This window comes from Procambarus clarkii, chromosome 25 (assembly GCF_040958095.1).
Source record: "Procambarus clarkii isolate CNS0578487 chromosome 25, FALCON_Pclarkii_2.0, whole genome shotgun sequence".
Taxonomy (NCBI): Eukaryota; Metazoa; Arthropoda; class Malacostraca; order Decapoda; family Cambaridae; genus Procambarus; species Procambarus clarkii.
The window spans coordinates 25,666,295-25,683,449 of record NC_091174.1 but is presented as its reverse complement, the minus strand read 5'-3'; the positions used below and the strand labels follow the sequence as shown (position 1 = coordinate 25,683,449).

The window sequence follows — 17,155 nt, the reverse complement described above, 5'->3', positions numbered from 1 at the left end:
GTAGGGTAAGGCAGGTCCTAGTCAATAACGGCTTCTCCAATGGTTTCGTCGAAGACATCATAAGAAGGAAAGTGAAAAGCCATGCAACCTCTGAAGAGACAACTAACACAACACCTATACCCCCTATTAGACTATTTTACAGGAACTTCTTTTCCACAGCTCATAAAACGGAGGAAAGGGTCCTGAAAGATATTGTTAATAGAAACGTTATCCCTACAGACAAAAATCAGAGGATACAACTGACGATTTACTATAAAACCAGAAAAACGGCCAGCCTACTCATGAGAAACTCTCCAGACACAAAACAGAACGCTTTAAAAGAGACTAACGTCGTCTATGCCTTCAAATGCCCTCTTGGGGACTGTAAGCTCCAAAAAACCCAGTATATAGGCAAGACAACAACATCTCTTTCTAGGCGTTTAACGATGCATAAGCAACAGGGCTCCATTAAGGAACATATAATCTCTTCCCACAACCAAACCATCGCCAGAGAAATCCTAGTAAACAACACAGAAATCATCGATAGATACAGCGATAGCAGGCGGCTTGACGTTTGCGAGGCACTACACATCAAGAAGTCAACACCAGCAATCAACAGCCAATTATTGCACAACTATATTCTACCCACCTCAAGACTCCGCTCCAATATAGAAGCATCAAGAAATATGGACCAATAGGCTTTCTACAAACACTTCTATTCAATATTCATTGTTTCGTGTTCTGTCTTGTGTTGATGAAATTAATACCCTATTAATACTCTTGTTCTGTCTTGTGTTGATGAAGTTAATACCCTATTAATGCCACATCTTGTTCTGTCTTGTGTTAATGCCACATCACCCCTTCCACCTCACTCAAATGTAGATATAAAATCGGAGATGCGTAAGTTCTATTCAGTTGTGTATTTGTGAACTAAAGTCTTTGAAAATGTAATAAGTTTTACGAAACGCGCTCGTGTCGCGTCAGACTAGAAATAAAAATGAATTATGGAGAATTGATTTTTGATTTACCTCCAACAGTGAAAAGAAATGTACGAAAGATTGAGAAAATTCGTGTTAGAATTATTAATTTTACTTTTTCGGTCATATTTAAAAATATATATATATTTATATATATTTATATATATTTATATATATTTATATATATTTATATATATATATATATATATATATATATATATATATATATATATATATATATATGAATATGATATATATATATATATATATGTATATATATATCATATATATATATATCATCATATATATATATATATGAATATGAGTTATATAGTCCTGGGGACCATTCAGGCTTGTTCGCATATATATATATATATATATATATATATATATATATATATATATATATATATATATATATATATATATATAGTTTCTTTCACCCTGATGCTCCTGTTACCTAGCAATAGATAGGTACCTGGGAGTTAAGCAGCTGCAATCCGTCCTCTTAAAATATTGTCTATCGTATGAAAACTGACGTAATTTGAAATGAAATCGGCTCACGAAAGTGATGTACTGTCCCTTTTCTGTTTGGGTCCTCCAGCTTAGTCTGTTAAGGTAGGAGAAGACTCCTTCAATTAACGTTTTTCTTGACGTTTGGAACTTTAGGAGAATTTCCTGCCCTCCTAACCTACCAGAGGTCCCTTAACTTATTGCTTTGGAAAAAAATCCTAAATTTATTTTCGATTTTTTTTTCATTTTCAAGTTACATCAGTTTTCGGCCATATGATTAAACAGTCAAATTCAGACATAACACACAAAGATCACACTAACGTTATGCATCAAATGAACAATTCCACAAGGGCCGTGACGAGGATTCGAACCTGCGTCCGGGAGCATCCCAGACATTTCCTTAATCGACTGAGCTACGACAGGGTTAAAAGTGTTGTAACCGAAGTTCTACTGAACTTACTGGATCCCGCAAACCAGGATTTTACTCAAATTTGATTTGTTCATTTGATGCATCACGTTAGTGTGATCTCTGTGTGTAATGATGTAAAGGCGAAGAGGGAGAACGGCCTTTTGACATAGCTCGTGTGCAGGGGGGGAGTTGTGTAAAATCCTGATTTGTGCCTCAGAGAGGCTGCGGGATCCGGTAATTTCAGTAGAACTTCGGTTTCAACTCTTTTAACCCTGTCGTAGTTCAGTCGATTAAGGCAGTGTCTGGGATACTCCTGGACGCAGGTTCGAATCCTCGTCACGGCCCTTGTGGATTTGTTCATTTAAATTCAGACATAATTTGTAAGAGGACAGGTTGAAGCAGTGTGTGTGTGTGTGTGTGTGTGTGTGTGTGTGTGTGTGTGTGTGTGTGTGTGTGTGTGTGTGTGTGTGTACTCCCCTAGTTGTGCTTGCGGGGGTTGAGCTCTGGCTCTTTGGTCCCGCCTCTCAACCGTCAATCAACAGGTGTGCGTGTGTGTGTGTGTGTGGAAATAAAGTTAGTTAGTAACAGTTGATTGATTGACAGTTGAGAGGCGGGCCGAATGAGCAGAACTCAACCCCTGCAAGCACAACTAGGTGAATACCATGTTTGACTGCTGTTAAGGGTTCTCGGTCGGCTTTGGACTGTTTTTAATAATGAGGTCTGTAGTCTTCTTTATTATGTGGTACTGTATATGATTAGGTCAATGTTTTGGTTACGAGTTATGCTTTTTTATTCTATACTATAAAACAAAGAAGATAGTTTAGAAAAAAAAGAATAATATTAGTATTTATCGCGTGAAGAAGACATTATATATATATATATATGTACGTAAATTTCACGTGACGTATATCTGTACTTATGACAGATTGTCGACTTCGAGCTGACGCCTGCAGAGATGTCGAGGCTCGCCGGTTTGGACCAAGGGCCTGACGGAAGAATCCTAAAGAAATTATTTCATGGGTAAGTAGACCAATTTAAGCTGCACTCAGTTCTCGCTGTTGTGGAAGAGTAACAGGCAGTAAAGGACAGGGAAGCTTAAGTCCCAATGCCCCCGTGGAGAACTGGTAACACACTCGCCTGGCGTTTCACGAGCGCTTTGGCCCGGGTTCGTATCCTGGCCGTGGAATATTTTCTGGTCACCAATCCTTAACTATAGCCTTGTTCACCCAGCAGTGAATGGATACTTTGTTGTTAAAAGATTAGGCTGGTTGTATTTAGGGGAAAATTTAGGATTAAGGATTATTCCGAAACGATATGACTGCTAGTGGCTAAATAAGAACGTAAACAAAAACAAAAAACAAAAAATACAAACACAAATGTCTATATCTATATAAATAAAAATGGAAATGTTCGTTTGTTTAAAAAATTTTATTGTTTTATTGTTTTTGTTTTATTTGTTTAAAAACAAAATTGTTATATATATATATATATAAATACATACATATATATATATATATATATATATATATATATATATATATATATATATATATATATATATACCTCCACCAACCAGCACATAATATAGCAAATAAAGTTTGTTTTGCCTGACATTCACATAACCAACCCTGAGGACAGCACACTCCTAGGTGCTCCTCTTGGAGGGAATGCCATTGACGAGGTCCTTGGTAAGATCACTGACCTGAAGAGGATGAATGAGAGGACTGAAGACATCGATGCTCATGATGCACTTTACCTCATCACCAGATGCTTGTCCCTCCCCAGGCTGACCTACTTTCTAAGATGTTCGCCATCTTTCAACAATATTAAATTAGAAGAGTACGACAGCTTGCTGAAATCAACACTATAAAAAGCCCTCAATCTTTCCCTCAGCGACTCACAGTGGAAACAGGCCTCCCTTCCTGTCAGACTCGGGGGCCTTGGCGTGCGCACAGCAGCACAAATTGCTGTACCAGCGTTCCTGTCCTCTTCAGTGGGGTCTGGCAACTTGGTGAAGGAAATCCTACCTGAGCACCTAGTTCAACAGGCAGGGGTACATGAGCCCAGCTTCACAGACTGCACAACCAAATGGGTCTCTCTCGCAGGACCAGCACCCCAACCACCGCCTTCTGAAGCCCATAAGCAATCCAGCTGGGATCGCCCCATTGCCAACCATGAAGCTGCAACTTTGCTAGAAGCTGCGACAACACCACATGACACTGCCTGACTTAGAGCTGTAGCAGCTCCCCATGCAGGTGATTTCCTATTAGCAACCCCAATGTCAGCAACCGGCACCCGTCTCACACCGCAGGCCCTCCGAATTGCCGTGGCTCTCCGCCTCCCTGCACCAATCCACACCGAATACAGGTGTATTTGCGGCGAGGCAGTGGCCGACAGGTACGGACGGCATGGCCTTCTCTGCCAAAGGACAGGAGGATGTCATGCAAGACACGGCGAGGTCAATGACATTATTAAGAGAAGCCTTACCACAACCGGTTGTCCAGCAGAGAGAGAGCCCCGTTACCTAATGTCCCGCAACTCTGATGAGCCTGTCGGTCGCCCAGACGGAATCACGGTGAACCCCTGGAAGAATGGTAGACAGTTGGTGTGGGACTACACTTGCATTTCAACTTTAGCCAATACCTATGTTGACTTCAGTGCTACACAAGCAAGAGGAGCTGCCAATCACTGGGAAGCGGCCAAGTCACGTAAATACAGAGACCTTGAGCACCACTACAATTTTGTCCCCATTGCCTCAGAGACACTTGGTGCCTGGGGTAAAAGTGCTGCTAGCTTTTTGAAGGAGTTGGAGTCTAAGCTAATCGAAACAACTAGAGACCCTAGAGCTGCCAGTTTTCTTTTTCAGCGCCTTAGTGTGGCAATCCAGAGAGAAAATGCTCACTGCATCCATGGTTCCTGCCCACCATCTGAGGAGCTGGAGGAGCTGTACAACTTGTGACAAGCAGACTTGTACCCTGCCTGATAACAACATGTCAGAGGAGTGTTCTGTGTGTTGCAACAACTATGAAGCTGCGCTACGGCCTCGCAGCCTTTCGTGTGGCCACACATTCGGCTCCAACGGGTAGCTTTATCATTTCATAAGAAAAAAATTAGAGAAAATGTATTAATTCAGTAAAACTTGGGTTATTAGGCAAATCGGGTCTTGCATAGTAGGCTGAGAAGTGCGTTCTGGCTACTAGGTACGACATATATATATATATATGTGTGTGTGTGTGTACTCACCTATTGGTTTACTAGTTGTGTTTTTACGGGGGTTGAGCTTTGCTCTTTCGGCCCGCCTCTCAACTGTCAATCAACTGTTTACTAACTACTTTTTTTTTTTTTTTTCCACACCACACACACACACAAAACCCCCCTACCCCAAACCCTCCCTGCCCCCACTCAAAAGTTCAGCCAAATCTCCCTCCCCCCACACCCAATCCCCACCCTTCTACCCCTCCCCTCCTCCCGAGTCCTCCCTCCCCCCCTTTCCTTCCCGTCCTCCCTCCCCTTTCACCCCATACCCTCCCTGTCCCTCCCCCTTCACTGGATCCCCCGCCCCTCATTCCAGTATCCTCTGAGATCCTGTTACCCACCTCACAGGTCCTCACACCCATGGAACAGCCTCCCCCACCAGCAGAACACTCACCAAGGAGGCGATTTGAGAAGGGACAGAAGAAAGTGACCCTCAAAGCGATGTACACTAACATAGATGGAATTACAAATAAAGCAAATGAGCTTGGAGAACTGGTACTAGAGGAAAACCCAGACATAATAGCCCTCACAGAAACAAAGATCACGAAAACAATAACAAATGCAGTGTTTCCACAGGACTATTATGTTATGCGGAAAGAGAGGGAAGGAAGAGGTGGGGGTGGTGTAGCTCTGCTGGTAAGAAAAGGCTGGGATTTTGAGGAGATGGATATTCAGGGCTGTGAAGGTTTCAGTGACTACATAGCAGGTACTGTAACAAATGGAGGGAAAAAAATTATAGTCGCAGTCATATATAATCCACCACCAAATGACAGAAGACCTAGACAGGAATATGATAGAAACAACATGGCCACCATTAACATAATAGAAAGAGCAGCTTCTGTTGCTAGCAGGAATGGATCTGGACTACTAATTATGGGAGACTTCAACCATGGGAAGATAGATTGGAAGAACAGAGACCCGCATGGAGGACCAGAAACATGGAGAGCTAAGCTGCTGGACGTGGCAACAAGAAACTTTCTAAGCCAGCATACCAAAGAGCCAACAAGAATGAGAGGAGAAGATGAACCAGCAATGCTTGATTTGATATTTACCCTAAATGAATGGGATATAAGGGAAGTTAAGATGGAAGCGCCCTTGGGAATGAGTGACCACAGTGTATTGAACTTTGAGTACCTGGTAGAGCTAGGACTTATCTCCCCCCAAAAAGAACTAGGAATCAAAAGGCTGGCATACCGAAAGGGGAATTATGAACAGATGAGAAGTTTCCTAAGTGAAATACCTTGGGACACAGACCTCAGAGACAAGTCTGTACAGGGTATGATGGACTATGTTACCCAAAAGTGTCAGGAGGCAGTAAACAGGTTCATCCCGGCCCAAAGGGAAAAATCCGAGAAGCAACAAAAGAATCCATGGTATAATAGGGCATGTATGGAAGCGAAGAAACTGAACAAGAAGGCGTGGAGGAACTTCCGGAATAACAGAACACCAGAAAGCAGGGAGAGATACCAGAGAACCAGGAATGAGTACGTCAGGGTGAGAAGAGAAGCAGAGAAAATTTTTGAAAATGATATAGCAAACAAAGCCAAGACCGAACCAAAGCTACTCCACAGTCACATCAGAAGGAAAACAACAGTGAAAGAACAGGTATTGAAACTTAGAACAGGCGAGGACAGGTATACAGAGAATGACAGAGAGGTGTGTGAGGAACTCAACAAGAGGTTCCAGGAGGTCTTCACAATAGAACAGGGTGAGGTCACTGTGCTAGGAGAAAGGGAGGTAAACCAGGCGGCCTTGGAGGAGTTCGAAATTACGAGAGAGGAGGTCAAGAGACACCTGCTGGATCTGGATGTTAGAAAGGCGGTTGGTCCAGATGGGATCTCACCATGGGTACTGAAAGAGTGTGCAGAGGCACTTTGCTTGCCACTCTCCATAGTGTATAGTAAATCACTAGAGACGGGAGACCTACCAGAAATATGGAAGACGGCGAATGTGGCCCCAATATACAAAAAGGGCGACAGACAAGAGGCACTGAACTACAGGCCAGTGTCCTTGACTTGTATACCATGCAAGGTGATGGAGAAGATCGTGAGAAAAAACCTGGTAACACATCTGGAGAGAAGGGACTTCGTGACAAATCGCCAACATGGATTCAGGGAGGGTAAATCTTGCCTTACAGGCTTGATAGAATTCTACGATCAGGTGACACAGATTAAGCAAGAAAGAGAGGGCTGGGCGGACTGCATTTTCTTGGATTGTCGGAAAGCCTTTGACACAGTACCGCATAAGAGGCTGGTACATAAGCTGGAGAGACAGGCAGGTGTAGCTGGTAAGGTGCTCCAGTGGATAAGGGAGTATCTAAGCAATAGGAAGCAGAGAGTTACGGTGAGGGGTGAGACCTCCGATTGGCGTGAAGTCACCAGTGGAGTCCCACAGGGCTCTGTACTCGGTCCTATCTTGTTTCTGATATATGTAAATGATCTCCCGGAGGGTATCGATTCATTTCTCTCAATGTTTGCGGACGATGCTAAAATTATGAGAAGGATTAAAACAGAAGAGGACTGTTTGAGGCTTCAAGAAGACCTAGACAAGCTGAAGGAATGGTCGAACAAATGGTTGTTAGAGTTTAACCCAACCAAATGTAATGTAATGAAGATAGGTGTAGGGAGCAGGAGGCCAGATACAAGGTATCATCTGGGAGAGGAAATTCTTCAGGAGTCAGAGAAGGAAAAAGACTTGGGGGTTGATATCACGCCAGACCTGTCTCCTGCAGCACATATCAAGCGGATAACATCAGCGGCGTATGCCAGGCTGGCCAACATACGAACGGCATTCAGAAACTTGTGTAAAGAATCATTCAGAACTTTGTATACCACATATGTCAGGCCAATCCTGGAGTATGCAGCCCCAGCATGGAGTCCATATCTAGTCAAGGATAAGACTAAACTGGAAAAGGTTCAAAGGTTTGCCACCAGACTAGTACCCGAGCTGAGAGGTATGAGCTACGAGGAGAGACTACGGGAATTAAACCTCACTTCGCTGGAAGACAGAAGAGTTAGGGGGGACATGATCACCACATTCAAGATTCTGAAGGGGATTGATAGGGTAGATAAAGACAGTCTATTTAACACAAGGGGAACACGCACAAGGGGACACAGGTGGAAACTGAGTGCCCAAATGAGCCACAGAGATATTAGAAAGAACTTTTTTAGTGTCAGAGTGGTTGACAAATGGAATGCATTAGGGGGTGATGTGGTGGAGGCTGACTCCATACACAGTTTCAAGTGTAGATATGACAGAGCCCGATAGGCTCAGGAATCTGTACACCTGTTGATTGACGGTTGAGAGGCGGGACCAAAGAGCCAGAGCTCAACCCCCGCAAACACAACTAGGTGAGTACAACTAGGTGAGTACACACACCAGGAAGCAGCCCGTGACAGCTGACTAACTCCCAGGTACCTATTTACTGCTAGGTAACAGGGGCATTCAGGGTGAAAGAAACTTTGCCCATTTGTTTCTGCCTCGTGCGGGAATCGAACCCGCGCCACAGAATTACGAATCCTGCGCGCTATCCACCAGGCTACGAGGCCCCTCCACCAGGCTACGAGGCCCCTCCACCAGGCTACGAGGCCCCTGTGCGTGTGTGTGTGGGTGTGTGTGTGTGGGTGTGTGTGTGGTCGAACTCAATATTTTGTGCATTTACAGAAACCCACAAAAAAGACCACATGGATAGTGAAATCTGGATTCCGAATAATAATCTAATCTCTATAGATGTGACAGAGTAATTAGGTCAAGTGGAGGAGTAGGTCTGAATATTAAAGAGGAGCTGGCATGCACAGAGGTATTTGGAATCAAGGTAGAAAATATGAATCTACTTATTATTTTTAATATACAAACCGTCAGATGCAACAGTTGAGGATTTCACTGAACAGATCCACAAAATAGTGATTATCCTTGATAACCTAGCAAACCCAGTACCAGCTATTATCTTCCTTGGAGACTTCAATCTACCCAGTTTAAAATGGCAAAATAGTAAACAATAACATTATAGCAGGAAATCAACCTGGAAATAACCAATCACAGGTCAGAGAACTACTGAGATTCTATGACAAATTCTCGGTCAGTCAGCAGATTACAGAACCCAACTAGGAACGAGAACACGCTGGACCTGATATTCTCGAACAATGAGGAGCTAATCAGAGACATTACTGTCTCAGACACTACGTACTCGGACCACAAGCTCATTAAAGTGCAAACTAATATAATAACGGTAGTAGGCCCAAGAGAAACAACAAGCGAGAAGGGTTATTCAATAAATTCAATTTTAATAATAAGAGGATAGACTGGGAGAAAATAAACAGGGAACTTACAAACATTATATGGGAAAATGTTCTAAGAAGTATAAATCCTACACAAGAAATAGAAAAACTGACTTCTGAAGCATATGAAGTCTATCTGAAACATGTTCCTTTGAGGAAAGTCAGAAAGAGGTCAAATGTAGAAAGAGAACGCAGACGACATTAAAAAAGAAGTAAGAAACTAACGGAAATGCTTAAACAGACACGACTCTCTATACAAAAAAGAAATAATTTAAACAGGGAGATTGAAGAAATCGAACAGAGACTGAAGCATTCCTATCAGACTGAAGAAAGGCAACTAGAACAGAAAGCAATTCAAGAAATAATGAAAAACCCACAAAATTTCTTCACATATGCTAAATCAAAAGCAAAAAACCACTGCCAGTATTGGACATTTTCGTATTATTGAAGGTTCATACACGGAAGATGACAAAGAAATTAGTGAAATCCTAAAAAAGCAGTATGAGGACATGTTTAGCACTTCAATATACAGCATGAAAGTGGAAGATTCGGACAATTTCTTTATGAATGATATCCAAACACCTGTAAATATAACTGATATCAACACGAGCGTAGCAGATTTTGGAAGAGAAATTGACACTATGCCCATGCACTCAGCCCCGGGTCAAGACTCATGGAATTCAATATTTATAAAAAAAAATGCAAAGTGCCAGTAGCACAGGCACTCAGTATAGTGTGGAGGAAGAGCTTGGACACAGGGAAGATACCAGATGCGCTTAAAGCAGCAGACATTGCCCCTCTACACAAGGCAGGTAGCAAAGCATTGGCAAAGAATTACAGACCAGTTGCACTAACTTCCCACATAATAAAAGTATTTGAGAGAGTGATCAGGAGTCAGGTCACTAGATTCATGGAAACCAATGACCTCCACAATCCAGGCCAACATGGATTTAGAGCAGGAAGATCATGCCTCTCACAGCTACTTGACCACTATGACAAAATCACTGAGACATTAGAAGAAAAACATAATGCAGATATCGTATACACAGATTTTGCAAAGGCATTCGACAAATGTGACCATGGAGTGATTGCACACAAAATGAGGTCAATGGGTATAACTGGTAAAGTAGGACGCTGGATACTCAATTTCCTGTCGAACAGAACACAAAGAGTAACAGTCAATCAAGTAAAATCGAGTCCGAGCGCAGTTAAAAGCTCTGTACCTCAAGGTACAGTCCTTGCACCACTGCTGTTCCTTATTCTCATATCAGATATAGACAAAAATACAAGTCACAGCTTCGTGTCATCCTTTGAAGATGATACAAAAATAAGAATTAAAATTACCTCTGCTGAAGACATTGATAAACTACAAACAGATATTAACAAAGTTTTCGACTGGGCAGCAGAAAATAACATGATGTTTAACGGTGATAAATTCCAGGTACTCAGATACGGCAAAAATGAGGATCTTAAACATAATACAGAGTACAAAACACAATCGAATCTACCCATTGTAGGAAAACAGCATGTCAAGGATTTGGGTATAATGATGTCCGACGACTTAACGTTTAGTAAGCATAACCAAGCAAGTATTGCGTCAACCAGAAAAATGATAGGATGGATTACGAGAACCTTCAAGTCCAGAGATCTCATCACAATGGTTGTGCTCTTCAAATCAATTGTGTTGTCCCGTCTTGAGTACTGCTCAGTACTCACTTCCCCCTTCAGAGCAGTAGAGATTTGCTGAAATAGAGGGTTTACAGAAAACATATACGGCACACATAGACGAGATAAAGCACCTAAATTATTGGGATAATCTTAAAACTCTCCAAATGTACTCACTAGAAAGGAGACGAGAGAAATACCAAATAATATACACATGGAAAATACTGGAGGGACAGGTCCCAAATCTGCACAGTAAAATAACACCGTACTGGAGTGAATGACATGGAAGAAAATGCAGAATAGAACCAGTGAAGAGCAGAGATGCCATAGGCACAATCAGAGAACACTGTATGAACATCAGAGGTCCACGGTTGTTCAACGTCCTACCAGCTAGCGTCAGAAATATTGCCGGAAAACCCGTGAATATCTTCAAGAGGAAACTAGATTGTTTTTTTCAAGGAGTGCCGGACCAACCGGGCTGTGATGGGTATGTGGGCCTGCGGGCCGCTCCAAGCAACAGCCTGGTGGACCAAACTCTCACAAGTCAAGTCTGGGCTCGGGCCGAGCATGGGGAGTAGAAGAACTCCCAGAACCCCATCAACCAGGTATAACCCTCCAGGTGCTCATAATCATCCAGATGCTCACAACACCGCAGGTGCTCACAACCCTCCAGGTGCTCACAATCCTCCAGGTGCTCAGAACCCTCCAGGTGCTCACAATCCTCCAGGTGCTCAGAACCCTCCAGGTGCTCACAATCCTCCAGGTGCTCAGAACCCTCCAGGTGCTCACAATCCTCCAGGTGCTCAGAACCCTCCAGGTGCTCACAATCCTCCAGGTGCTCAGAACCCTCCAGGTGCTAACAATCCTCCAGGTGCTCAGAACCCTCCAGGTGCTCACAATCCTCCAGGTGCTCAGAACCCTGCAGGTGCTCAAAACCCTCCAGATGCTCAGAACCTTCCAGGTGCTCTCAATCCTTCAGGTGCTCAGAACCCTCCAGGTGCTCAAAACCCTCCAGGTGCTCAGAACCCTCCAGGTGCTCTCAATCCTTCAGGTGCTCAGAACCCTCCAGGTGCTCAGAACCTTCCAGGTGCTCTCAATCCTCCAGATGCTCAGAACCCTCCAGGTGCTCACAATCCTCCAGGTGCTTAGAACCCTCCAGATACTCAAAACCTTCCAGGTGCTCAGAGCCCTTCATGTGCTCAGAAACCCCCAGGTGCTCAGAACCTTCCAGGTGCTCAGAACTCTCCAGGTGTTCACAACCCTCCAGATGCTGACAATACTCCAGATGCTCAAAACCCTCCAGGTGCTAACAATCCTCCAAGTGCTCAGAGCCCTTCATGTGCTCAGAACCTTTTAGGTGCGCAGAACCTTCCAGGTGCTCAGAACCCTACAAGTGCTCAGAACCCTCTAGGTGATCAGAATCCTCCAGGTGCTCAAAACCCTCCAGGGGCTCACAATCCTCCAGGTGCTCAGAGCCCTTCATGTGCTCAGAACCTTTTAGGTGCGCAGAACCTTCCAGGTGCTCAGAATCCTCCAAGTGCTCAGAACCCTCCAGGTGTTCAGAACCCTCCAGATGCTCAGAACCCTCCAGGAGCTCAGAACCCTCCAAGTGCTCACAACCCTCCAGGTGCTCGGAATCCTAATAGTGCTTAGAACCCTCTAGGTGTTCACATCCCTCACACAAACATTTGGACTTTTTAAATCTCTTTTTCGTTCTTCATGAGATGCACATTGTACGTTGTAATGTTTTACAAGTACAGATTTGATATAATCATTATATACTGTATGCTGTTGATGGTGTTATTTTGCCTATTAAAAAGATATTCTCTCGTTATTCTATTATTAACTTTCTTCCTTCTATTGAGTTCTGTACTTTAAATATGTACCATTTCTACATTTCATTGCCCTATCTATTAGAATTTAATTCCATCAGTTTAGTGTCTACTCACTCGCACAGATTATCAAGGTTTTATTGCAGTCATATTCCTTGTCAGTCCTTCCTCACGTGATTAACTTTGCGAAGTTTGCTAATAATAAAATGTATGTTCTCACTCCGTCATATAAATCGAATATATTACAAAGAACAGACGGTCCGAGACCGAGCCTTGAGGGATACCGCTTTAATATCTCAACATTTTGACATCTTTGCTGTTTTTGACCAGACCACACACTAGAAGTTGAAGGGACGACGACGTTTCGGTCGGTCCTGGACCGAAACGGTGCTATTCTCAAGTCGATTGTGATGAGGACAGGTAGGGACAGGCAATAAATAGGCAAGAGAGAGCTGAGGAGGAAATGGTTTCTTCTACATTGCAGCCATTGAGCCTCGTTCAGAAGCTATGAATATATCAGGTCTTGTGTCTGCTCTCGATGCATCAAGTTCCTTTAGAGGTCTTCTTAGCTCCTATTTAGTAATTATAAGCTATACATTGTTGTTTCTAGCTCTCCGCTGTGTCCCATTTTCCATCTCAACTTTGGTCCACATTTATAAGCTTCCAGGAACCTGTGGTAAGTTTCCTACACACCCTCGTGTTGTGCGCTGGGTGCCTCCCTCCTCTGACGTAAGTCGCAAGGTTATAGTATTATTTTTCTCCGTAAGTGACTGTATTCTCCGTAAGTGACTACGTAACTGTGTAGTCAGTCACCTCCCACGATTTTCCAAGCGTAATATATGACTTGGTTTTGTCTAACAATAAGCTTTCAACTCTTGGAAAGTCACTCAATCTATCTAGGCCGATTCTCATTAGCCAAACGAGAAAGTTAATGTTGCAGTGATCTCAATTATATCAATGTGGAGTTAAATCTCCATTGTTGTGGGAAATTAGGTTAATATTGCGGTGCAATAAGTGTGAGGACAGGTTGACACAACAGCTTACGCCGATGTGTCAATCTCTAAATGCTGATCTGCTTCACTATGACACTAGAGTACACTTTTCTGACTCTCAATAGTGCCACCTTGTTGACCTCCTTCCTCTGTTCTCATTATTTTGTTCATGCTGTTGCTTTATTTTGGTGTTGGGCTTAAGACTTATGAACTTTGGTACTTTACCATTGTCTAACCTAAGTTTTTAGGTTAAATAACCAGAAACGATAGGTACGTCGATCAGTGTAAATATCCCTTGTTGTGACGTCATGACAATCTTGTCGTGACAAGTCGAAACAAACTTGTCGTGACAAGTCGTGACAATCTTCTCATAACATCTTTCTGTTCTTTAGTTAAGGGAGAGTTACAGACACTTATAAATATACTAAATGTACCTGGCCACGCATTGCTGTGGCTCAGCAATGCCCTCTTCATCATTACCCATTTTGTCGTCCCCTCGTCCTCCCCATCATTCCCCCTCTCCCCCCGTCCGCTCCATACCATTCTCCACTCCCTCTTCCAATGCACTCCCAAATGATCTGATGCTCCTATCAGAAAAATGGGAACATCAAATGATCTAATGTTCCCATCACCGAAAAATAAGAACAGTTAAAAAACAAAATGAAAAACAGTAAACAAATAAAAAAATAAACTATACTCATGAAATAAACGGCATGGTAAACAACACAGCTCAATTCCAACACAATGTCACACAAAATAATTAAATCAAAATGAAAATAAATCAAAATTTAAGAAAATTCAATTTAGCAATGCAATCGAAAACATTGAAATGGAATTATAACATATTTAGCGTAGTGCGTGTTGCTATTACATGCAATAGATGGGGCTGTTTTTAAAAGAAAACATGTTTTTATCTGTCACAGGTGTGGCATCTATATAGTAGGTATATGAAAACATGTGCATATTCAAATGGAACGTTATGTCAAAATTTCAAAGCAATCAGTGAAGAACTTTCTAAGATTACAGCGTGTTGCTCTTACGTCCAACAGATGGCGCTGTTTTTCAAAACAAAGCATGTTTTTTCCTGTCACAGGAGAGGCATATATATAGTAGATATATAAAAACATGCGTTTATTCGAATGCAACGTTGTGTCGAAATTTCAAAGCAATCTGTAAAGAGGTTTCGAAGATTTCGCTCACATGGGGGAAATCTTCCCTCATGTAAGGGAAGATTTCCATCTGCATCAAAAAAAGCATGTTTTTTTTCCCGTCACAGACGTGACATCTATATTATATGTATATTTAAAAACACGCTCGGATGGGAATGGAACGTTTTGTGAAAATTTCAAAGCAATCGGTGAAGAACTTTCGGAGATTAGCGATTTAGAACAAATGAACATTTACCTTTTTATTTATATAGATAGGATGTGTGAAATATATAAATCCTTTATAATATTTGTATAGTAATAACTGACAATGAAACTATTCACGATAATGAAGTTAGGTAAAAATAATATAGATACATTTTCATGTAATTGAGACATAAATAATGACTTTACCAATAATTTGTATCTTTCCTAAGTTTAGCTGCTTATTTCCATAAATATAATTATCATCACAGTATCTAGCATCAATATTTTATCTGACTCGGTTTCCAATAATTATAACACTTTATCGCCTTCTTTATCAGTGTCTCGTTTCCCCCAAAAGCAAAACCTGTCTTCTATAAGTATTTCATTACTTAAGCCTAAGACTGTTATGATATTAAGAAGTTTTAATAATTTTTTCATATACTGAATTTAATATAAATTGATTCAGTGTTGGCTATGTTGTCTAGCAGACTCCCAACACACTAGTAAGATTTCCTGGCCATACCCCTCATAAGGTTAATGTTATTGTCACCAACGCTAGTTGGGGGTATAAAATTTCCTAACAATTTATCCGAAATATTTGTATCTAGAATGTCAGTAACATGCCAAACATAATATCCATAGACTTGATACTCATCATCACCTTTAGTGTCACCACAGCAACGGTCTCTCACACTCACCATCCTGACGACACTCATCATCACCTGCTGTGTCATCACAGCAACGGTCTCTCACACTCACCATCCTGACGACACTCATCATCACCTGCTGTGTCACCACAGCAACGGTCTGTCACACTCACCATCTTGACAAATCTCTCTTTTCCAGAGACCACACTCATCCAGAGTTCCCTTTCCATCCTCCAAACTAAACGGGAAGGCATATGAGAGAGAAGAACCATTCCGTTCCACTGGCCAAAGGATCCTGGAAGGCAAAATGAGATCATGGATCATCGAGTCTCTCTCTTTCATTCTCCTTACCTCATAGGACGTTTCCATAGCTCCAGTTCCAGATGGATTAAAAGGAATTGAATTGGATTTATAGACTTGTTTTATTATGTTCTACCACAGACGTGGTCATACATTCACAATGCTAACCAACATATTTACATTTTCTTCTGTCACTCATAGACAGAGTTAGTTATTTATTAAACATGTAGTCCAGTCATTTATTGAACAATTAACTACACAAGGTGATTGTAGTGCTTTTAAAATGCTAACCTAACCTTCATACACAAAAACACAGGCTTACGTCTGTCCTACATAAACAGTGTTAAAGGAATCTTTTTATATTGCGTCATTAATGTTCGTTTACAAAGATGAAATGCAATTCTGACCAGCTTACACATGTCGTGTATACAGATTTATAGATGACAGAAGACCTAATTTTATATAGTGTTGGACTCTGTCTTGTGTTGATTTCATTCCATATACTATTATGTAAGAAAAAGTGTTTTAATTCTAAGCACATATCCACCTTATTTTTTACATTTCACTGCTATAGTTGACTACAGTATTCTCACAGGTAACAGAATTTCTTCCTAAATCAAAATTATTTCAGTTACCTAGGAACAATTTCTTAACGGTGTAACGATCTACTAAGTCCTTTGTCCATGAAGTCAAACGCTGGACATGCGTTAGTTCCCAAAACCGCCAGAATTAACTTTAAAGTCTTGGTTTTTACTGGTCAGAACATCAGAGACTTCAACACCGACGAGATGTTGAGGACTTACTGTTTTGAATAATTAAAACGTAATCGAGGTTCCTTGCCAGATCCTTACCGGAAGGTATTCGGCCCCTGATAGCCTTATACTGGCAATGCCATTCTGAAGAACAGCTTTCCATCAGCGATCATTCATTTCTAACCTGACTCACGTCTGGAAGGGG

At 41.9% G+C, this 17,155-nt stretch overlaps 1 protein-coding gene across 2 annotated transcripts in view; it reads left to right on the top strand.

Annotated features, from left to right (window-relative positions):
• LOC123747821 (1,5-anhydro-D-fructose reductase-like) overlaps positions 1 to 16,718 on the top strand; it is a 143,315-nt gene extending 126,597 nt beyond the window's left edge. For both annotated transcript variants that reach the window (XM_069331359.1, XM_069331358.1), the window contains exons 9-10: positions 2,804 to 2,898; positions 16,098 to 16,718. In XM_069331359.1, the coding sequence (XP_069187460.1) occupies positions 2,804 to 2,898; positions 16,098 to 16,140 (138 nt within the window). In that variant the 3' untranslated portion in view covers positions 16,141 to 16,718. The remainder of the gene's footprint in view (positions 1 to 2,803; positions 2,899 to 16,097) is intronic.
• Positions 16,719 to 17,155: the final 437 nt, after the last annotated feature.